The sequence below is a fragment of the Mus pahari genome, chromosome 3 (assembly GCF_900095145.1).
Source record: "Mus pahari chromosome 3, PAHARI_EIJ_v1.1, whole genome shotgun sequence".
NCBI classification, from domain to species: Eukaryota; Metazoa; Chordata; class Mammalia; order Rodentia; family Muridae; genus Mus; species Mus pahari.
The window spans coordinates 58,441,039-58,464,250 of NC_034592.1; the positions used below are offsets into that span (position 1 = coordinate 58,441,039).

The 23,212-nt window shown below is 43.4% G+C and overlaps 1 protein-coding gene across 3 annotated transcripts in view; it reads left to right on the forward strand.

Annotated features, from left to right (window-relative positions):
- The window catches only part of Map3k20 (mitogen-activated protein kinase kinase kinase 20), a 156,933-nt gene that overhangs the window by 90,240 nt on the left and 43,481 nt on the right, over positions 1-23,212 (forward strand). For all 3 annotated transcript variants that reach the window (XM_021192996.2, XM_021192995.2, XM_029536358.1), the window contains exons 8-11: positions 1,233-1,319; positions 6,767-6,841; positions 12,163-12,269; positions 21,337-21,472. In XM_021192996.2, coding sequence (XP_021048655.1) covers positions 1,233-1,319; positions 6,767-6,841; positions 12,163-12,269; positions 21,337-21,472 — 405 coding nt within the window. The remainder of the gene's footprint in view (positions 1-1,232; positions 1,320-6,766; positions 6,842-12,162; positions 12,270-21,336; positions 21,473-23,212) is intronic.

Genomic DNA, 23,212 nt, shown 5'->3' on the forward strand with positions numbered 1-23,212 from the left:
CCATCCCTAAAATGACACGGGATGAGAGCACAGCCTCCACATAAGAGAGCAGTTTGCATCCCTGCTGGCCCACTTGGTCGCCGGATGTATGCAGGCGAGTTCATCTGACGTGCCTAAACTCCGTTATCCTCACTTATAAACTGAGGAAGATATCAGAGGGCTTGATAATGATCAAGGCAACACGTGTAATAGGGATTTGGAGCACATTAGGCCTCAATAAATTAGAGTGCTTGTCAAATTCTGATTATTCACAAACTTAGAATTGCTTTTGTGCTTTGCAAAGTACTGGTAGACACTTTGTGGTATCAGGCTGGCATGGTGACACAATTCTAGCACTTGCGAGGCTGAGGCAAGAGTGTCATGGCTTCAAGGCTAGCCCAAGCTACATAGCCAGTCTCTTGTCTCAAAACCAATTTTTTTGGATGCCTGTTTGAATAAGAAGGGGAAGCAATTGGGTATTCAAATCTCCATTACAAGGTGTTTAGAGAGTAACCAAACCCACCATCGTAGAACGAGTTTCCTTTCTGTGGCATTTCCGTTGTTTTCATTGCTGCACTTAGCGTGACTTTTACACAAAGGTGGATGCATAGATTCATTCATGCATACAGTCAGCTTATATGTTTACTAAATGTGCACTGTACTTCAGAATATGACATAATATATGTATTTAGGAGTGGATTCCTTAGAATAACTCATTCTGAAATTTGTGCAATCTATAACACCGAAATGTTATAATTTCACAGGTATCTATCAGGTTGGGGCAGATGAGTTTGCTAGTGTTTGAACTGAGGACTTTGTTTTGTTTTGTTTTGTTTTGTTTTGTTTTTATTGAACCTTTTAAAAACTGTTGTTCCTGGTTACTATCTAAAAAAAAAAAATGTATCTGAGATTCAAGGCAGAAAGATTGTTCTCCAGCGAAATGCAAAACCTAGTCTGTGGGAATGTGTGAGAATACTGGGGATGGTGAGTGAGCTCAAGGTTAATCGCTAATATAAAATTATAACTGTAGACACTCCAATTTCTAAAACAAGCTTTTTCCTTATATACAAAGAACATAAAAGTATATAATATACAGTAGACGTCCTATGTATGAATATATACATATATTGCGGAAGAGTCTACAGATGGTTGGCTACGTCTAGTAATTGGATACAATTAAGTGCTAGCTACATTTTCAGTAATATACCAATATAAAGTACCAGAATAAAAATTCCATTTTCTTTTTGTTGTAGGTTCTCTGGGAGATGCTAACAAGGGAGGTCCCCTTTAAAGGTTTGGAAGGATTACAAGTAGCTTGGCTTGTAGTGGAAAAAAACGAGGTAAGACTCCGTTTCTCCATTCAGGTGCATAGATCAGAAAACAGTATTGGGGTTTTGCAAAAGACTTTTTCATCTTCTTCAAATTGAAAGTAAGTTCACGCTTATGGAAAGATTAGCAGTAGGAGCTAGCACAAAGGGTCAGAGTATGTTATTCCTCATGAATGGACCCTTTACATCTAATTGTTGCAGCTTCACGTCGTGATGCTGTAGATCAAAAATTGTACAAGTACTGTACTAGTTTCTCAGCCTCAATTGTAAAACCTGGGGGTTTGTTCTTAGTGATGAAAGAAGCCATTGCGTCCAAGGTAGGGGAACAGTTTAACTGCATCTCCTGCGTTTAGGACATCTTTTTTACTGGCCGGGAGTTGATCTATCTGTAAGAGACCTTCAGCTACTTCAACTTACCTCTCCCAGCAGGAGCTACTATAGTACAAGAAACTGTCACTTAGATGAGAATTTCAAAAATAAAAGAAGAAAAAATAGTTTCAAAAAGGGGAAAAAATTACAGTTTTGCCACCTACGTTGAGCACTACATTGAAGATGAGCTCCTCACTGGAATCGGCGAGGCGGTGGCGAGAGCGCTGGCTTCTTCATGCAGAGTCGTTCCATTTCAAAGGAACTTCAGTGGCGTAAACACCGTGTGTGCTGTGTCCCCGGCCTCGCTTTTCTTCTTCCCACAAATTGAGGCTTTCAGCTAGTTGGACCTATGAGCCTACATCAGAGAACATGGCACATCCATATCAAAGAGAGCAACTACATTTTGAAAGGTTTCAAATTGTCACTGAAACGCACAGCCATGGAAATCTCTCAGCATAAGGATGAGGTATCCAGTGTCACAGCATTAGGAGAACTGAGATGGCATGGTGGCCGTGCACACTTGCCTTTGCAAGGCAAAAACCACTTATTTCCCAGAACTTCCTCATTTTCATTTCCGTGTACAAAGGCCGAGTGTAACCTTAAAGTAAGATAATCTCCACGTGGAGACTTTTTAAAGATAGTGTCCCTTTTAGCACTTTAACAGAACTGGATTGACCTGCCCCACCCCCACGTGAGTATAGAGCAATCCAGGTTAATCAGAAAGTTGCTGTTGACCAGAAGAAACCAAGATTCTGTCTCCTGGATCCCATTAACCCAGAACTAACGGACTAATTTGCCCTATCGACTCTTTGAGGATGGGAGGCACGTAGCAGTAGCTGAATTTGATGGGAGAGGGCTGTCCAGCATAAGAGATGAGAAGGACTTCCGGGCCAGGCCAGGCCTCACTCATTGCTCCATGAGAGCTGATAGGTTTTAATTAGACGATGGTAATTTTCCATGCACTGTTCAGTAAGACCTCACATGGGATAACTGATCGTTTTGGACATGAGGACCCACTCATTTCTTTTCTACATCTTTTGCTAGTGAGGTGGTTGGGTGTGTTTAGTTCAGGTTTTACAAGTCTAAGTAAAGACCTTCAGCCGACCCAGAAGCAAGGCTCTCCGTACAATCTCTACACACACGATGGGCCTGGAAAGGGCTCTAGCAAGCCACCCAGATCCTCCAGAGTTGACAGAATAATTCGTATTTTGCAATAATATTTTATCTGGAGAAAGAGTAGGTTGCAATCCAGTGCATCTTTAAAGCATTGGGTATTTAAAGCTGAAGAGAATGATGGGCTTCCATCCTGCCTGAGGGTTGGGAAGTTCCCACCAACACCAGTCAGAACTTAACATCACACACAAGGAAGCCATCTCCTGGCCCTAGAGCCAATGGGAGATATTGCGGTGTGCTGTGATGAGCAGTTCAAGGACTTGCTGAGCTGTTCATTAAGAAGTAGGAAGTTGAGAGCACCCACGTGGTGATAGAGTTCAGCTTGCCAGTGAATCAGAGTACAACTGCTTGATTTAAGGTTAATTAACTTCTCTTCCCATTCTGCACAGTACTTACTTGTGGGGGGGGGGAGTGTTGAAATTAAGCCCCAATGGGATTTGCAGTGTCACCGTTCAGGAAGGTTTCTTCATTTTGCCATTAGGGACACTGGTTCCCAAACACGTCCTGCTCATGTAATGCCCAGAGGTTGAGTTCTCTTCAAGAAGCCTAACTCATAAAACCTCTTCAACTTCCAGTATTTCATCTGTCTTTACTGTTGACTACCTTCAGCTTACTGGGTTAGAGAAAGGCTTCCATGTTTCCAGAAGTCTTCATTTAACTGAGAATGACATGTTTAAACTGCCAAGGGGAGATTGTTAATGAGACCTATCTAGTCATTCTGTACCATCTATATCCAAATAGTAGAGTAAATTTAAAAAAACAAACAAAAAAAAAAAGAAACAAACAGATTTTTATTTTGAAATGATTATGGACTCCTGGGAGTCTGTAAGCGTATTTACCCAGCTTCCCACTGCTAATGCCTTATGTAGCTGCAGTGGCATCCAAGCTGGTCAGTTAGGATTGGGACCGCACTCTTCAACTAGGTGGGAGTCCTTCTGTAGTCTCTAGCTCCTCATAGAGCATTGCATCTGAACCTATAGGGAGGTCACGCTCTCTAACATTATGTCTAAGGACCTTTGCTTCTTATGGAATATGGCTTTTGACTAATCATTTCTGACATTAGCTTCTATTAAAAATGGATTCATAAGCCCTGTTACACCTTCCCAAGGGAGCAGTGTACCTGCACAGAAGACAGTAACTTAAGAGGGCATTACTAAGAACTTTTTAAATATAAGAGATACACATATTTGCTTTTTTTTTCCCCATGAAAAACCAGTGGGCCTTCAGAATGTTCTAGAGGATATTTTCTGCAGAATGTCCTAATTTCTTTCATAAACACTTAACTTCTAATATAAATGTGTTGCATTGTAAATAGCAAATTAATATTAAAAAATCTTGATCGTATTGGGACCAGTGAGATGGCTCAGCAGGCAAAGGTGCTTACCACCAAGCCTGACAACCTGAGTTTAATTACTCAGACCCACTCGGTGGGAGGAGAGAACTAACTTTCTTAAATTGTCTTCTCATAATGTACAGGTGTGCATTTACACGTGTACACACACACACACGTTCACACACACACACACACACACACTAAATAAAATGTAGCACAAAAGTTTTAAACTTAAGTTTGATCTACTACTCTTTAACTTTAGAAAGATAAAACCAACAATTTTTTCATCTTACATATAAAATGTTGCAAAAATATTTTTAAAAATACCCTATCTAATTTAGTTATTAGGAGATACTCTACTTTTAAATGTAAACTCTTTGTTCTAAAATATTTAAGCTGTAAGTAGTATTACCACACAGTACCAAGATGTGGCCATTTCCGTGAGTTTGAATGTATTAGGAATGCATTAAAGTTACGTAATCAGGGCATAAATACTTCAGATCCTATTTTAAAGTACTTTTTAATGCAATAATGAAATCCCTTATATAAAAGTATCTGAGTCTGTGATTAACTAATACTTGACAATATCAGACATTTAAGATTACTTTTCTCTTTGTGTAATGCTTGAAATGTTGTATCTAAAAAGATTTCCCAGTGAGAAAAGAGGATGACAGGACATTCAGCCTGTTGACATCGCTTCCTTGGTAAACACAGAGACAGGCGGTGCTGCAGTGCATCCCTCTGAAACCATCTGTTCATTTGTGTGGAATACACATGCAGCCACACGCATGCAACTGCAGTGCATCTTTACCTAGTCTCACTCCCAACTGTCTTCTAAGCAAACAACTGACTTGCCTTAAATCTCCATCAAAAATGTGCAGTTCACAATATACTAAAATAACAGGTGAAAACATCATTGTCCTCTGTGATGTCAAAAGACTAGGAGTTTCCGAAGCTTGGCATAGCCTTAATTTGGAGAGCTTGCTTATTTACTATCTTTATTATGATATCAAGATTATCTGTAATTCTAATGTAATGCAATATATAGATGATCAGTTTTCATGCCCAGACACCTAATGGCTTCACCCAAATTCAGCCAAACTCAGCTTTAAATTTTCTATCTGTAAAATGGCCTTGGCAGACAGTTCTAGGGACTTACACCTTAGTGCTTAGCTTCACAGTTCTTCACTCCATGACACCCACCCACCCACCCATCCATGCGTACGCTCGGCACGGGGCATGCAGCCCAGTGCTTCATGAGTCCCTGCGGCTCTGCCATGGGTATGTCTCCAACCCCAATGCTCTCTCTATAACAACTGCTTTGATAGCCCTGGCTCCGCTGAAAAGAAAACCAGAAAACCTCAGCTCACCCACACGCAACACGCTTCAGGTCAGTGTAGCCATGCAACGTGAAGAATAAATGAAAATACTACAGAAATGCAGGCTAGGCATCACCTTACTAGACAAGATGAGGACATTTAAGGTGCTTAGCCTGGTGGGTAAATGACATTGAGAGGTTGCAAACACAGCTGGGTTGAGGTAAGCTGTGTTAATGACTCAGTTCCAAGACCAGCCCTGTTGCTAGTGACAGTACTTAAAAGTCATAGTTAGCTTGTGAATAATATAAAAACCAGTCTCCTTTGATATCTTGTGTGCGGGTGTTTTACACTTGGGAAGTCTGATGCATTTGGAAACTGTTAAATTTTTTTTCTGTGTATTTGTAATTTACTTAGATGCTAAGTCCAAAAAATTATAAACTTCATCTTGTTTACTTAACTTACATAAATATACATGGAACATTCGAGATTTGTTGGCTTGATTCTATGATGCTTTGAGGTACATTGAAGGATGGTATTTATCTTTAACAGTATTGAAGAGCAAGCTCAGTGGCTCACACATGCCAGGACATTCTGTTGTCGTTGGCCAGACCATAAAGCCTTTTAAAACAAAAATTCCTCCCTGAGATAGGGGCATGCCATGTTCTATGAGAACCAGGCCTGTAGGACGTGAGTAGGGTTGATCCTCAGAAGCCAATTTGTTTTGTATCAAGTCCGGTTCAGTACACGGGTGTGACCAGAGGTAAAGCCAAATGAATCGTACGCGCTGACCGGCACATTCAGAGTTACCAGTGAGAAAATGCAAAGTGATCTGTGCCAAAGATGGTTTCAGAGCCTCACACCTTTTGCCAAAACTCAATTTGTTTCCTAGTTACCTGGCTGGTGTGCACAGATCTTAAGTTGCAATAAAAGCACAGTAATAAATTTGTGGTTTTAAACACTGCGCTCTGCCCCAGCTTGCCCCTCTCCCGCTGTAGCTGTGATTGTTCCACTGCATTTGTTGCGATGAACCTGACATTTCCATCTACCAGGATTTCCACTTGGGAAAAGCTGGAGCCTTGGGAGGTCTGCAGGGCAGATCAGAACATGAATTCTCTCGTCCCATGTCAATATTAACCTGTGGAAGCTTTAACTTCTGAGTCTTGTTTGAGCTTCTAAATGAGCTGTTTGACGATCCGTCAGAGGTCATTTTCTTGTCTCAGGGAGTAAACCCGTGTTTCTCCTCCTGTTTCCCTCCTTTGTCACAGAGATTAACCATTCCGAGTAGCTGTCCCAGAAGCTTTGCGGAACTGCTGCATCAGTGTTGGGAAGCTGAGGCTAAGGTATGCATGCTCCTTAGAGTCCAGATTCCGGGACCCTCACCTGTGCATCTGGGAGGTTTTAAAACTTGGGATAGCAACTGAATTGCCAGGCCTGTGAGCCCCATGATGATGGCTCAGGTCCCAGGTTGACACCTCCATACCCTAGTCAAGTGACTATTATTGACTTTTCTTTCTTTCTTTCTTTCTTTCTTTCTTTCTTTCTTTCTTTCTTTCTTTTAAGCATTTGCCAGCACTCTGGTCTCAAAAAACAATTTTATTCTTTTGCTTTTAATTGTGACCATGTACCTTGTTNNNAGCACTCTGGTCTCAAAAAACAATTTTATTCTTTTGCAGTTAATTGTAAACAGATACCCCGTTTAGAAAAAAAAAAAAAAAAAAAAAAAAAAAAAAAAAAAAAACAGAAACCCCAAAACCGCTAATACAGTACATACTACATGTGAGGCTGTGTTTTAAGCACTTTCTCGTAACTCTTGGATATAGAAGCTGATCCATCTCAACCTTGGCTCACAGATGGAGCCAAGGAGGCACAGGTTAAATGATGGGTCAAGGCCACACGGCCAGTACTGGTGGGGCTGGACGTGAACCCAGAGAGCTCTGCCCTTAGCCTCTTCTCCATTGCCTTTCTCTCTAACAGAGGAGCAGAAAGAAGTTTTACTTTGGTAGAATCACAGTGTGTGTCATCCATGGACAAGTCCAGGGATGTTTTTGAGCTGTCACAATAAAATTGAAGAAATTCCAATCCTATGCTTTCATGCATTGATCACATGTAGGCATGGATAGCCCATCTCCTTTCCCCACAAAGTTCAGCTTTAAGAAAATATTCTTGAATGAATGGTAGTGGCACATGCCCTTGATCTGAGCGCTCAGGAGGTAGAGGCAGGTGGATCTCTGTGAGTTTGAGGCCAGCCTGGTCTACAGAGAGAGTTTCAGGACAGCCAGGGTTGTTACACAGAGAAACCCTGTCTCAGAAAAACAAAACAAAACAAAGCAAAACTTCTTGGATACGTATGGAAATAGTTATGAATAAAATGATAAAAATGATAGCTGGTCTTGGATTTGCTTCAAAGTAGAGTGAAGGACAATGGGCAGCTATACAGATTAAACACGATCGGCAGGGATAAGTTTTGAAGCTCAGTCTTGGAGTATAGAGGCACATTATATTGTTTTGTGTATTCTTAGATTTTCATTGTATGCTTAAAGTTAATAATTTTAAAGTGAGTCTCATAGATTAAACATTAAAACAATTGGGCAATCAAAACTCAAACAAACAAAAGTCATAATTCAAATTCGTATAATTTTTTTCATGGAAATTGAGGTCTTACTACCTATTCAAATATAGAGGCCTTTAAAAATAATGAAATGTGACAATATAGAATTCTTCCATAATTTATATCCATTTCCAGTGAGAGCCCCAGGATGTGATGTTATGTCTGTTCTTGGGCAATGCACTTCTTTCCTGGGAATGGCTTAGCAACAACGTGAGCATGTGGACAGAATTCACATTGATTCATATACAATATTTCCAGCATATTGTCTCATACCAAGGGCAGAATACAGTGACACAGCAGCAAGAGCCCATCTTGGGGAGCCTCCCAGTCATGTGTCCTGCTTCATGGCTAGGAAGACTGGCTTATGTGGCTCCCCGGCCATGTGCATCCTGCCTTGGCCCTGGCGTCCAGCAGACTTGTCAACCTCTTGTCGACTGGCGGTGCTCCATATAACATAGTGTTATTTTTCTTAAAGCATGTGACATTTGTGATTGTTACTATTGTAATTATTACACTGACAGCATCGCAAGAGGTTGCGTGCGCCTTCCTACCCCTCTGCATTAGGGCCGCCTACTTTCAATGTGTGATTTCTTTTTCCAGAATGAGGGGTTTTAATAATTAAACATTAAAAGAAATGTACACTTTACCACTGGTTAAGTTAAACTATAGACAGGTGTTTGTACATTTCTTTTCAAACATGACTGTTGAAATGATATCACGGTCCCTCTACTTTTGTGTCCATTACAACATACAATGACTTTAGCAGTGTTTTCTTTCCCATGCTTAAAATTTTCACCTGAAATTGTTCGCATTTAAGAAGAATAATGCTCCAGATCTCTAGAACTGTGATTATTATATCTCGGTATGGTTTGATTCCTTGGTTGAAAACTTGGTGCTCCCTCCTCAGAATGTGCACTTAAATGATATTATAACCACACCAAACAACAAGGAATTTAAGCACAGAGCCATAGCCATGCTACTGGCATGCCTTTGACATGTAGGAAACCTCTTTAGAACAACAACAACAACAACAATCTTGTGTTACAGCCCATGAAGTAGGTTTGAAACAGATTTTTTTGTTTCTACATTCGTGACATTTTATTCTGATGAAAATACTCCAGGTCAGTGTGCTTGGTTTGATCGGAGCATGGCTGCAGCTCACCCCTCACGCCTCGTGGCTAATCTGCGGGCACAGCCTCTCTTCCCTGAGTGTCTCTCCCCAGCAACATTCCACTAAGATAGATCTCTCCTACCTTCCCAGAGACTGAGAGCCCTTGCCCAGTCCACAGTCAGTCTGGCTTATGATCTTAGCTTGTATAGTGATAGATTTTCTTGTTAAATAGATTACAGGGTCTGTGAGGGAATATAAATATATTCACATGCACTCACATGTGCATGTACACACACACACACACATACATATGTTTTTAAACATCAAATCTTTTATCTCATAGAGTATGATAGCAATTTCTACCTAATTCTCAGCAATAGAAAGTAAATGCAGAAACCAGACCCCAGTGAATTTTCTGACATTTTCATCCCATGGCTCAGAGTTGGGACCAGACCTCTCCTGATGGAGAGCAGCAGTCAGTTATAGAGTTTTCCTCTAGGGCTAGTGTTCTTTTACAATGAGGGAAGACATACAGGGAAAACCCGATATTGTCTAAGTGACAGTATGTCCTGGTGGCCTAAATCACATCTTCAAAATATTCTGTTGGAGTCGGAAATGTGGCTGGCTGAGTGTGGGGTAGATGAAGAGAATTATAAGTCTACATAAGAAGTCCAAGACCAGCTTGGGGTGTTCAAAACCCTGTCTCAAAAATAAAATTATATATAATATATATAGTGTATATATACATATTCATACATATATGTGTGAATATATACATACTTATATATGCATATATGTATATGAATGAAAATAAAAGAAAGATGAGTATTGGTTTGCCTTAAAATGGCATCTTAAAGCTGAGAATTAGGTAGGAATTGGTATCATACTCTATGAGATAAAAGATTTGAAGTTGAAAAGCATAACCCAGGTTCTGTGACCAGCTTTGTGTCGAAAGCCGGATAACTTACACCTTTCTAAGCTAGTTGTCCTGTGTATAAAATGGAAATAGCAAATAGAGATGTAAGGTATAAAGATGCTTCATAAGAGGTCTTGGCTGTGACTTCTTTTCAAGATAAGTAAGCTGTTCATGACACTCTGAAGGCGCCTAAACCCTTCAGAGAGCGTCCTCAGATCCTACGCAGGGCCACCCTTCCTGCAAGCTGCACACCTGAGACCATTGCTACAGAAGTTGCCTTGTTGCTGGGGCGGAGTGTCTGTTTTGCCTGGGCTGACTGTGCTCCAGTGATCCTCCTAGCTCTGCCCCCCAAACAGCCAGGACCACTGAAATGTGCCACTGCAGCCAGCTCTGCCTGTGTTTTAAATGCTCATTCTGATGATGGATGAGAGTAGGGTTAAACTGTAATGGTAAGAGGGTTTTTTTTTTTGTTTTTTTGTTTTTGTTTGTTTTTGGGGGGGGTTGCTTGTCACCTGAATACAAAGGAGTTTAATTTTATTTAAAAAATAATTAAATGTAGCAGAGAATAAGTCTTTAATAGTCATTGGGTGGGCTGGGAATGTAGCTCTGTTGGTAGAACGCTTGGGCAGTATGCATAAGCTCCCAGCTCCATTTCCCTGCACTGCAGAAACTAGGTGTGTTGTAGAGCATGGCACGTGGGAGGTAGCAGGAAGGTCAGGAGCTCAGGGTCATCCACAGCTACACAGAGTTGAAGGGCTAGCCTGGGTCCCGGGCCAGGTCTTAAAAAAAAAAAAGTCATTAGCCCCGCGGCTGCTTTTCCTTGCAAAATGAAGATTCTGCATTTCCTGTATTTATTTTATAGTCATTTCTTGTGCAAAGTTACACCTTTTTTTTTTTTTCATTTAAAACTGGACACATGGTGGGAGGCATGAAGATCAGAACAAAGTTTAAGAACATAAATTTGTTTATATGTACTCTATTTAACGCTTTCTCCTTTGTTGACCAGTAACATTTAGCTATGCTTTCTTACACAACACACACACACACACACACACACACACACACACACACACACCATATGTATATGTACACATGTGTGTGCCCTCGAAATAAATGAAGACAGTAGAAGTCAATAAATATCCTCGTTTTACATTTCTGAAATACGGGGAAAGAGCTTTTCTTAATGATGTCAGAAGTGCCAGGTCCCGAGAGCAAGCCACCTCAACATTGTTCCTTCCTGTTTTTGTGCTCCTAAATTAAAATGCGTGTTTTAATTGCTGTAGCTGTAATTTGTTCTGAAATGCTGTAATTATGAGGCACGGTGAGGCAAGCACGTGCACCATCCTTTTATTATCGTTCTCCATTTTTGTTTTAACCTTTTGTCTGAGCCTTGGCTAGAGAGGAAGGAGGTGAGTGCGTGGGGCCTGCTGGAGACACACTGGGTGAGCTTTCTCAGGGGCCGCCTTCAGAGCCATGGGATAAACCTTGAGAACAATGACATCATTCTGGCTTTAAATGTTTTGTTGTTGTTGTTGTTGTTGTTGTTGTTGTTATTGTTGTCGTTGTTTTGGGTCTTTTTAGACCCACTGATTTGGGGTGTTTATTAGTTCCAATGGGTTGGTAAGCAGATATTGCCTGCCCACACACATTTTATAATAAAAGGAACACTGTGTAGTGAAGAGCAGAATGCCCAGAGCACATAATGTAGCTAAGCTTTGACCAGATCTACCACACAGGCACATCTTTAATAATGGGGCTCTTGGTCATACCTCAAAGTGAGACTTAGTACCTTTCTCCATACATTCAAAGGAGTACTTGTTACCCCAACCTGATGCTGCATGGTTAAAAAAGATCAGCATATGCGTCTGTCCCTGGATTACTAACTGAGGGTAAAGACTATGGCCCCCTGCACCTGATGGCCCGCTGGTTTTACACACGAAGTCAGAGCTCTGCCTGCCGTGCTGCGGCTGCCTTTCTCCTGTTTCGTTCCCCAAGTCTCATGGTGGTCCCTTCTTCTCTTCTTCAGAAACGGCCATCATTCAAGCAAATCATTTCAATCCTGGAGTCTATGTCAAATGACACGAACCTTCCTGACCAGTGTAACTCATTTTTACACAACAAGGCGGAATGGAGGTGGGTAGCTCCGGCGTGAGTCCCGGCCCAAGGCTGAGGAGACCCCGACTCCCGATGGACAGTCCTGGTGTCTAAGCACAGCTTGGGGGGGTGGGGGTGGGGCAGCAAGCCCAAGAGTTATAATCCCGCATTCATATGTGAGAGTCTGTCTATGATTGTTGTCGTCTGTGCTCGGTGTCTGGGAAGAGCACTGAAGTCTTTATCTTCTGAAACAAAAGCCATTTCCAGACCCTTCTCTGCACACATTCTGTGTTGAGAAGCTTTGGTCTCTTTCCAGAAAAAAAAAAATCTTTTAAAAAAAATATATAGCCGGGCGTGGTGGTGCATACCTTTAATCTCAGCACTTGGGAGGCAGAGGCAGGCAGATTTCTGAGTTCGAGGCCAGCCTGGTCTACAAAATGAGTTCTAGGACAGCCAGGGCTATATAGAGAAACTCTGTCTCAAAAAAAAACGAAAATAAAAGTATATGTTTATATGCATAGTGATAGCCTTGCTATGTGTAGAACACTGTATCTGCTAGCACGTGCTGTGGGGAACCTATAAAACATGTTAGACAATATAAACCCCAGCAAAACGAATGAGTAAAGAGAGAATTGGATTGTGTGAGTGGAAAAACAAGTCCAAGATGAAACAGTTGGACCAGGTCGAATGACGCAGGGAATATAAATAGTATGTTTGGGAGCTGGACACTGTTCCTCCCCTGACTCAGCGGAGATTTGAAGTAACTTCATCCCTGCTCCTGATATCCATGACAGGAACGTGACGCCCTACGCCATCTGCTGGTGCTAAGGCAGTACTGCATGCACCGCTTCTTGCCGCCTGTCAGTATGCATGACTGGGGGCCTTCTAGTTGACTGATATTTTTACTGTGACCTTATTTATTTATTTTCATTCCTTTGAAACAGCTATCTAGGGCCATTGACTTTCATGATTTTTTTCTTAGAAATATAAAATTAATGCAGTGAGCTCCTATCTAGATCTGAGGGCGTTTTTTTTTGTTTGTTTGTTTGTTTTTGTTTTTTTTTCTGGTCTAAAATAACTTAACAAAAAGCTTGGTGTGACATTGTTTCCACAGTAACATGTAATCAGACTACTTCCCCTCAAACTCCATATGAGTGTCTCATTGCTCTTCAAACAGAGGCAGAAAGAAATACATATGGTTCAGAAGACCCACCATCCAGCCTCGTCTTGAGCATGCCCTAAGCTTTCAATCCCTCCACAGAGGCCCAGGTCTCCCTCACCAGAGCTTCTCAGTGCAGTCTCCTTTTTATAGACACCCTGTTTCCGTTGCACATTCCTCCTGTTCCTCCTCCCCCCCAGCTCCTATTAGCCACCCAGGCAGCTGGTGACCTTGCATTTCTGCAAGGAAGCAACCCTCACACCCTGGCCAGGTCAGCTCCACAGAGTTCTGGGGATCACTGAATGGTTGTATCTCATGACTGAAATACTGGAAAATGGAGCAACTGTTTTGTATATTTCTGCCTCCATCTCCTCCAATAGCAAGTGCTTAGTAAACATATGAAGAAGAAAGGAAGGAGGGAGGGAGGGAGGGAGGGAGGGAGGGAGGAGGCCGGGCAGCAGGCAATCAGAAAGCATGACTGTAGTGATGTAAACACTGCTCTTGCCCTGGAAGATAAGTATGTGCCCAGTGCATTTGCCTAGCCATTGTGCTTCGAGTCAGATTCCTTAAACCTCCCCGACCAATGCTCCCGTAGTGATTAGTACAATGTCCCCAGACATGCAGCGCTGTCGGCAGCAGCCTCAAAAACACCTGTGTCAAAGTGCTAAATATGAGACCACAACCATCCGCATTCGGCCCTGGCAAGCCACGTGACAGAGAAGGCGTGGCTAACAGAGCGTTAGCAATGAAATCTGACCTGAATGTAGAATACAGGGTTTCCCTAAGGAAATGCTACTCGATCTGTTATCCAAAGGATCAGAGGGATTTAAAAACCGCGAGTACCAGTGTGTTAGAGATCTCTAAGTGTGATGCAAAGTGACTAAATTCTCTGCAAAAAAATTTGAAATTTCCCATATCCCAAACCAATGCCCATCCTAAATAAGTTTTAGGTAAAACACCAGAAAACCATTGCTCAGTTATAACTCTCCTCCCTGGAGTGGTGGACTGAAGCATCTCTGCTATTTTGTGTCTAGGACTCCAGGTCACTTTCAGCGTGTTTATGTGCAGGGTGGGTTTATATTCATGTGTGTGTGTGCATGGGGGTGTTCTATGCACGAGTATATGCAGGTGCACACATGTGTGTGCAGAAAGAGAGGGAGGACCTTCTCTATCACACTCTTGTTCCTTGAACCAGAAGACAAGCTCTGGCTGGCCAGTCCCAGGGACCCTCGTGTCTCTGCCTGGCTCAGACAGCGCTGTGACTCTACGCAAGCACTGCCGTGCCCAGCTGTGTATGTGTGTGCCAGGATCCCAACCCAGGTCCTCATGCCTGGATAGCACATGCCCCTACCCAGAGAACCATCTCTCCAACATCTCTACTTAACTCTTAAAAATTATTGGGGACCCCAAGAAATTTTTTGTTCAAATGAGTCATATCTGGCAATGTTTATTACATTAAAAATAGAACTAGGAAAAAGTTAAAATGTATTTATTAATTCATGTAAAAAATAGTAAATGCACGCTGCTGAAAAGATGGCTCAGCAGCTAAGAACACTTGTTCCTCCTTCGGGTGACTGCACTTGGTTCCCAGTACCCACATCAGGAGGCTCAGGAAACTGGCTCTCCAGCTCCGGGCCATACATTGCCCTCTTTTGGTGTCTTTGAGACCCCGCCCACCTGCATGCATGAGCAAATAGACACACGCAGATACACATAAAAACAAATCTCTTCAAAATAATAATAAATTCTGCCTCTGGCTTCATCCCACAGCCCATGTGCCATAAAACGTCAGGAAAACCATGTTCTTCTGAGAGAATGAGGGTAGAAAAGCCAGCCCTGTCATGCTGCCATCTGTCATGGTGTCATCTGGCATGGTGCGATCTTGAAAACCAGTTTGGTCTCAAGAATCCTCTGAGCAGCTCTCCCGGGTCCCTGACCGTGCTGCAATTCCCACCTTCCGAGAAGCACTTTAGTTCTAAACAGTAAAGAAGAAACTGAATAGTGCGATCATCAAGTAAAATAATGATGTTGGTGAGGATGTGGGGAGAGAGAGAGAGATCTTTCACTGCTGGCAGATAGTAAACTTGTGCCACCCCTGTGTAAATCAGGGTAGAGATTCCTCAGAGACAAAATGTAAATGTCCATAAGACTCCACCAAACTCCTTAGTGTTTCATTGCTGTGAAGAGACACAGTGACCACAGCAGCGCTTATAAAAGAACGCATTTCACTGGGGCTGGCTTGCAGTTTGGAGGTTTAGTCCGTTCTCATCATGGCCAGGACACCCAAAGGACAAAGTCAACATATCACAAAGACACTTGCACATCCGTGTGTGTCGCTGCACTATACACAACAGCCAGGAAATGGAACCCACTGAGGTGACCATCAGCAGAGCAAAGAAAATGTGGCACAAGGAGTGTCATGCAGTCGTAAAGAAAAGTGAAATTGTGGAGTTTTCAGGAAAATGAATACAACTGGAAATCACTATGTTAAATGAAATATGGATTGACAGACACCACTCATTCTCTGTTATATGCAGAAACTAAGGGTGTGTGTGTGTGTGTGTGTGTGTGTGTGTGTGTGTGTGTGTGTGAAGCTGGCTCAGTGGGATGTATATGTAATCCCCCTGCTGGGGAGGCAGAGACAGGCAGATCTCCGGTGCTCGCTGGCCGGCCAGTCTAGTCAAATCAGTGAGTTTCAAGTTCAGTGAGAGACCCTACCTTGAAAAATAAAGTGGAGAGGGATTGAGGAAATACCTGACCTCAACCTCTGTTTTCACACACACACACACACACACACACACACACACACACACACACACTCGCATATGCACACCAACCAGTGCATACCCACAGGAACAGCACCGCACATACACGTACACAAAATAAAACTACATGTGTATATTTTACGTGCACCTGTGTGGGGGTTGCAGAACTGAAACGAGATCCATGGCGGGGGGGAAGAACTTTGAGTGAGGTGGGAGATAGAGAAGGCATCAGAATGCGTGGGACGGAGAGCACAGCACGGGGAGCCCGGGGAGCACAGGCGAGGGGTGGTTTAGAGCACAGTGGAGGGAGGCCCGCAGGAGTGACGAACAAGTGAGCACACAGTCCCGCGCCTCATGAAAATACCAGGACAGAGTGCATTCTTATGTATGCTAGCCTGACAAATTAACTTAAATCAAATAAATAAAAAATTTAAATTAAAAGGAGGTCACATAGCAAACAAGAACATGGGAAATCTTCAGCTTCACTTAGCAAACAAGCAAAGGGGAGACTAACTCATGAGATCTTTCAGAATTTCACACTATAAAGCTAAACAGTGTTAAATGGCTTCCTTGTACATTCTTTTATTTTTTATTTTATTTTTTTGGCTGCCCTAAAAAATGTACAAATGCTTTGTCCCAGAAGTCCTGCTACTCTGGCTTTATTTCAGACCAAATCATTGTGAAGGCTTTTTACAGAATGTATGGGGACAACCCTGTTTAGATGCCAAGGCTAGAGACAGAAGTTTGTGTAATAAAAAAACTGCTTTCAGAAAAGGTGTCTCCACACCTAGCAGGGTGCATCCCCACCCAGGAGATCTGAACAGCGGATCTGAGAAATGAGCTTAACATGGAGGCTACAGGCTGCTTTATTCAAAGTGGTGGAAGTAAAAACAAAAACCAGTGCACAGTACTGTGTATGCCCATGTGCACTGCAGAGTGCAGCAGAGAGCCAGCGGGCCTCAGAGGGAGGGCATTTTCCCATTTGTTCAAACTTCTACATTAAGTCTGGATTAGCTGAGTGATAAGTGTAATGTTTAAAATACGTCAAGGTGAAAGCTGGGGAGAGTAACACATGCCTGTCCACCCACCTACTCAAGAGGCTGAGGCCAAACGAAGGGCCACAAGTTCAAGCCCAGCCTGGGCAACATAGCAGAACCCATCTCGACAGCAGAGACGAACACACACCAGACCTCGAAGGTGTGAAATGAAGTGACCTGGTACTAAAGAATGGGGGAGGCACCCTGATCAGTAAGGGGCGCCATTTCCCAGGGGCATTCTCGAGACCTCTCTGAAATAGCTTGTGTGTCTCACCTGTCTCTCGCCTCAAACTACTTTGAGGCAGCAGAGCTGTGGTAACTGAATTTAACAACTGGTTAAAACCACAACGGATGATGCTTAAAATACTAGTAATCGGTTATTGTTAAAATACTAGTAATCGGTTATTGTTCATAAGTTTCCTCTAGGTGTCCGTGTTCCTTTTGGGTTATCTTTCTCAATCCTCAGAGCAGCCCCAGTTGCATCCCAGGAGCTAACCTGAGGCCTCAGCAGCTCCGGTAACTTACCTGGGCTCACACTGTGCTGCGGTGGAGCCGGAAGGCGGTCCGTGTGGACTACAGTCATCGACCATCAGTCATGCCAGCTGCCCACCAACACGCGGCATTCTTTTTACCAGATTTCTTTCTTGCTCAGAAGCAAATGGCCGGGTGTGATCGCTTTAAGTTATCAATCAAGTGAAACCCTGCCATTCAGCGTGCCACGCTGCAGAGAGAATGTCATGGGTTTTCAGATCACCTTGTATGTAGTTCAAAGGACAGGACATTCTGCTGCGATTTCCTGTGCCCCAACTTTTATCAGGGCCCAAAGACTTTCAGCAAATGGGAGTCACCATGAAGTGTGTGTCCAGGCGTTTGCAAGTGATGGCCGCCTGCCCAAGCTATCTCTCCACACAGGCAGATGAGACATCTAATTTAGAAAATTAAATGATCCCAAAAATCCTCTGTAACGCTAGCTTACTGAAAGCCACTTAAACAGTATAAGGAAAGAGAGCGAGCATCAGACTCTGCCCATCTAGGCTGCTCCTCCCCCTGATGTCCGAGCAGTGGGAACAGAACCTGGGTCCTCACGCTTCTGCTTCCTGTTGTTATCATGTGGTACCGCACAACCCCACAGTGGTGATGAATGAGCCAAGGGGCTGCCCTGTTAGCAAAACACTTAGCACTTAATTGGTTGTATTTCCATGGTGGCCAAAGTTCGGTCACTATGACATGCCTTTTGAGAACAAAAAGCAGAGATCAAAAATGGATTCTTTGCAATTTGGGTATGAGGACCCATCACATGTTCAACTCTAATACACTTCTACTTACCATGCAATATAGGAGCCATGTGGCTGTTTCTTCAGTTTGACCTGTGATTTCACAGTGAATCTGTCTAATGAAAGAATAGTGACAGTTCATTGTCTGCAAAGGAAAAACTGATATTAGTTGAAACCAACCCTAGCTGGATCAGGTTTGAGAGAACCAGTTTTCAACAACTGGAGTTTAAGAATGGGCAGGTTGGGCTGGTGAGATGGCTCAGTGGGTAAGAGCACCCGACTGCTCTTCCAAAGGTCCAGAGTTCAAATCCCAGCAACCACATGGTGGCTCACAACCATCTGTAACAAAATCTGATGCCCTCTTCTGGAGTGTCTGAAGACAGCTACAGTGTACTTACATATAATAAATAAATAAATCTTTTTAAAAAATTACATTTATTAAAAAAAAAAAAAAGAATGGGCAGGTTTTCTAACTGCATCAACAGATGCACAAAGCAAAGACAGCAACAAGGTAGAGAGGGGATGTCTTTTCATGTCCTCGGGTTTGGGCCACTCTCTCACTGCTTTCCAGAGGGAAAGAGAGCAGGGCTGGGACTCGGGCCTGCAGGACAGATTAAGAAAGCTCATCTTCCTAGTTGGCATGTTTCTATCACAGCCTTCAGCTTACTTAACTGTTGATCTGTTTTTCCACAAGGGCTCAAAATCACAGTGGGCTCCCTGAGCCAGAGTTTGAGACGAGGCCTTGGATTTAATTACAAGCAAAACAGAGTGCTGGTCATTCATCCTGACTGCAAGCAGCAAGCTCCCGGGGAACCGTCTCATTGGCAGGAGAGTTAGGACAAGCTTATTGAAAAGTGGCCCGGGCCATCCCACCACCAAGTATGCCCACCTCGGTGACCTGCGTGCCACCCAGTGACCCTCTCAATGGCTCTTTTTTTGTGATGGAAGTTCACTATAAGGAGTTCCACACTGAGTTTTTCTCTTCAATCCTTCATTTGAAAAGTTAAACTTGTTCATGAATTGGCACAATATTTTTGTCAGAAATATTAAGGATTAAACTTGGATCTTTATGATAAAGCCATAGTTCTGAAAGATTTCTGCTTTTGTGACTTCTCTTGGAACTGTACTGTGACTTATTGTTCCTCCATGCTTTCTCACAAGGCCCCAGTAAAAGGGACGGGGGTACACAGAATCTGCACTGAAGCTTTCCCATGCTGAGGGGCTCTTCATACACATGGAGAAGAGAACCTTTGGGTTCAAATGCAGTCCCACCTCCAAGCTGCCCCTCAAGTCACGCAACTCAGCTTTCATCCATGGGAATAGACTGAGGTGGCTGTATATTCTGCCCTTCCCTGGAAACCCAAGGACAGGGGAGCTCCAGCAACTGAGGTCTGGGGCACACGTGCCTTCCCTCCACATCAAGGTCTCACCATGAAGATGGAGTGTGTAGTACAGGCTTGTCTCAACAGCTAACCAGAAAGTCCTTGTAGGACAGCAGAGGCGTTGCCCTTTAGCCTTCCTGTCTTCCTTCCTGCCTGCCTCTCTGCATGTCACACACACACACACACACACACACACACACACACACCCCACGCCCTTTCATCTCTCATTTCATGGCTCATAGCTCATGTGCAAACTCTTCAAAAACTCAAGGCGGAGAACTTCCAGTTCTCAGAGCATAAATTTAGACATTAACATTGTGACAGCCCTGAAGGAGGAAAAGTTTGTGCCCAGACATCTTGCCAGTTTCAGTTTCTGTAAGGAACAGTTTCTGTTACTGGGCAGAGTGTCCTAGACAGGAGGGAAAGAACTTCCTTTAAAAGTGTAGAGTTGAAAAGAGACTCAGAAGCTCTCTGGACAAGTATTCCATACTTGCTAGATTATAAAAATTATTTGTATAGGATTCCTCTGTGTGTGTGTGTGTGTGTGTGCGTGCGCGCGCGCGTGTACACACCTTTATGTGTTTCTTGCACTTTTTCTTTGTTTTCTTTTCTTCTGTTTGTTTGGTTTGTCTTATTCCAGTTTGCTTGTTTTTGTTTTATCATATTTTATTTTACAATCATTCTTTAGCTGCCTGTTTATTTTCTGAGAAGACATAGAAAGGATGTGAACTTGGTTAAAGTGGGAAAATCTCAGAGGAGTTAGGGAGAGGAGAAACCATAATCAGAATAATCAGAATATATGGTACAAAAAAATGTCTATTTTCAGTAAAAGAAAAATGGAGAAAAAAGTTGCCTGTATTTGTTAAATAGTGGAAGCAGGCACTAGTGTGCTTTCTCTATGGTAGCCTTGGGCATCTGTGTTTTATTGTTTTCAGCAAGCAGGCCCAGGAATTCTCAGGATGAAGTACATTGTAGAGCCCTGGCATCTTAAACTGACATCCCTCCAATCAAAGAACTCCCAGGTTAAGGAGCCTCACTGAGCCCCTCAGTGGGCAAGAGTGTCAGCCCCTTAGTTCACCCTGCGTATATATACAACCTGGTGTCATTTCCCATCCTCACTACAGACCCATATCCGTTTCTTGGGACTGTTTTGGGAGAAAGATGAGAGACCATGTGACCATGGTTTGTGAGACATAAAGCTTCTTAAACTATTAGGAAGAACTAAATGGCTAGGCACTCCCTACTAGTGCGACCTGGGTTGCTCTTCGCTCTTCAGAGCTTTGTTAAAATGCTCTGAGTTTGTTTTTCCCAACTAGGAACCACCTGTTGGTTTTGAAGGATAAGAAAGAGTCCCCTTCTCTCTGGCCCATTCCTGGCCCATTTCAAAGCCCACACCCTAGCTTTTTATCTGGTTAGCCCTCCAATGGACCCACTGAGCGCCCACGGGCCGGGCGGTAGTGGAGACTCACTGAGTTCTGTCTCTCTGCAGGTGTGAAATTGAGGCAACCCTTGAGCGACTTAAGAAACTAGAGCGAGATCTCAGTTTTAAAGAGCAGGAGCTCAAAGAACGGGAGAGACGTCTGAAGATGTGGGAGCAGAAGCTGACCGAGCAGTCCAACACCCCGGTGAGTACGCCACCTAGTGGCTTCCCGCAGCACTCCTCACTCAGCCTGGGGCTTCAGCATGCAAGCTGAGCATGGCCACTGTCTTCCCCACCCCCAACCCTTCCCTTCCCTGCCCTGCCCTGCCCTGCCCTGCTCCTGAGAACTAAAGGTAGTAATAAGTATGAAACACCAAATGCCAGAGATTTAAAAGGAAAAAAAAAAAACTATTTAAAAGAAAATGCCTCCTTCTGAATCTTAACTTAATAACTGTTATTTCCTTAAGAACTGCGTTTATTTGGATGTTAAAATTACAAGAGTAAAGTCTAAAATGTTTTAGACCATCTGCTAGGCCCTAAGAACACTGAGGGGATGCCCTCAGAGGCTACCAGTAATTAATAACTCATTGCAGGGCAGCCAGGAATGCCTTGGGTGTGTCAGAACTTAAGCACATTTTCTAAGATTGAGCTGGCCTGCTGACATAGAGATGGCAGGCATTAATATTCCTTATGGATTTAGTGCCGTGAGTAGGAGAAGCATCAAATGGGGAGAAGGCTTCTCCTGGGACAGACAGCCCACTTGCTCTGCCTCTGGGGAGAGCCTCGTTCTTTCCCAAGTCTGAAGCAGCACTGGCCACTCATGCGTTAACCGCGAGCTTAAAGTGCGTGTTAAATCGTGCATCTTGTTCCATCATCCTTGAGATTTAAAATAAGAGTTACTTCAGGGATCAAGTAAAAGCTTAGGATTGGTTTTCTAGGATTTTCAGTGGACGATATCTGTCCACTTAAAATCACAAGGAACGAAAGATTCAAAATAAAGTTATTGGCAAATAGACCAAGAAAAAAAAAAAAGAAAAAGCACTTCATTGTGTGTTCCTCAAAGACCTGTCTAGACAAGTCTTAACCTCCACTGAGCAGCGGGTGATAGGCTCCAAAATGTCTTCCGACATCTAAAGGACAGGAGAGCCCTCTCCATTTCCAACTCCTATGGAGACACAATCTGGCACCCCCCCACTCCCAAAAGGAGAGTGCATTTAAATGCTACACATTTACCCTTTTCAAAAATGTCTTTGGTAATCCCGGGAATGCCGAGGTAAGAACTGAATTGCTATACATAAGACTGACATGAGATATTATAAGGGTACCTCACTTTTGTTAGCAAGTCCTGTGAATTGAACCAGACTCTCAAAGAAGGGGTAAAGGGGCAGGGGTGGGGGGGAGGTTCCTGTTCAGGCTGAGTTGGTGCCAGTAGGGTGTAGCACTCAGAGCTCCCTGAAAGAGCCCTGCTTCTTGCAGGCAGGTGGGAGCGGGAGAGCACAGCCTTGTCCCTAAGGCCCATCTGCTGAAGACCAGGAAGCTGTGTTGTTGCGCTTCTTATGTGCATTGAAACCTTAACTGTAAAGCACTGCATGGCTCGACTCTTTCTAAATGTCTTATTGTCAAGAAAACTTTCAACTGCTTATTAGAGTATGCCTCAGAACCTCGCCTTGGTTTACTGGCGTCAGCCTTGCTAAGAAATTATGGGCTGCCGTACACATATTATTGTTGCTGGTAACACAGTTGTGTGATAAAGGATAATACGCGACAGGTGCTTGGTAGGTTGTGCGCTTGTGTTTTAACCCCAGAAGCCTTGGTTTGGAGGAAGTGCTTCGCAGGCTACCAGCTAACTGGACAGCATGCTGCAGTCCCTGCGAGGGCCCCAGACAGCATGCTGCAGTCCCTGCGAGGGCCCCAGACAGCATGCTGCAGTCCCTGCGAGGGCCCC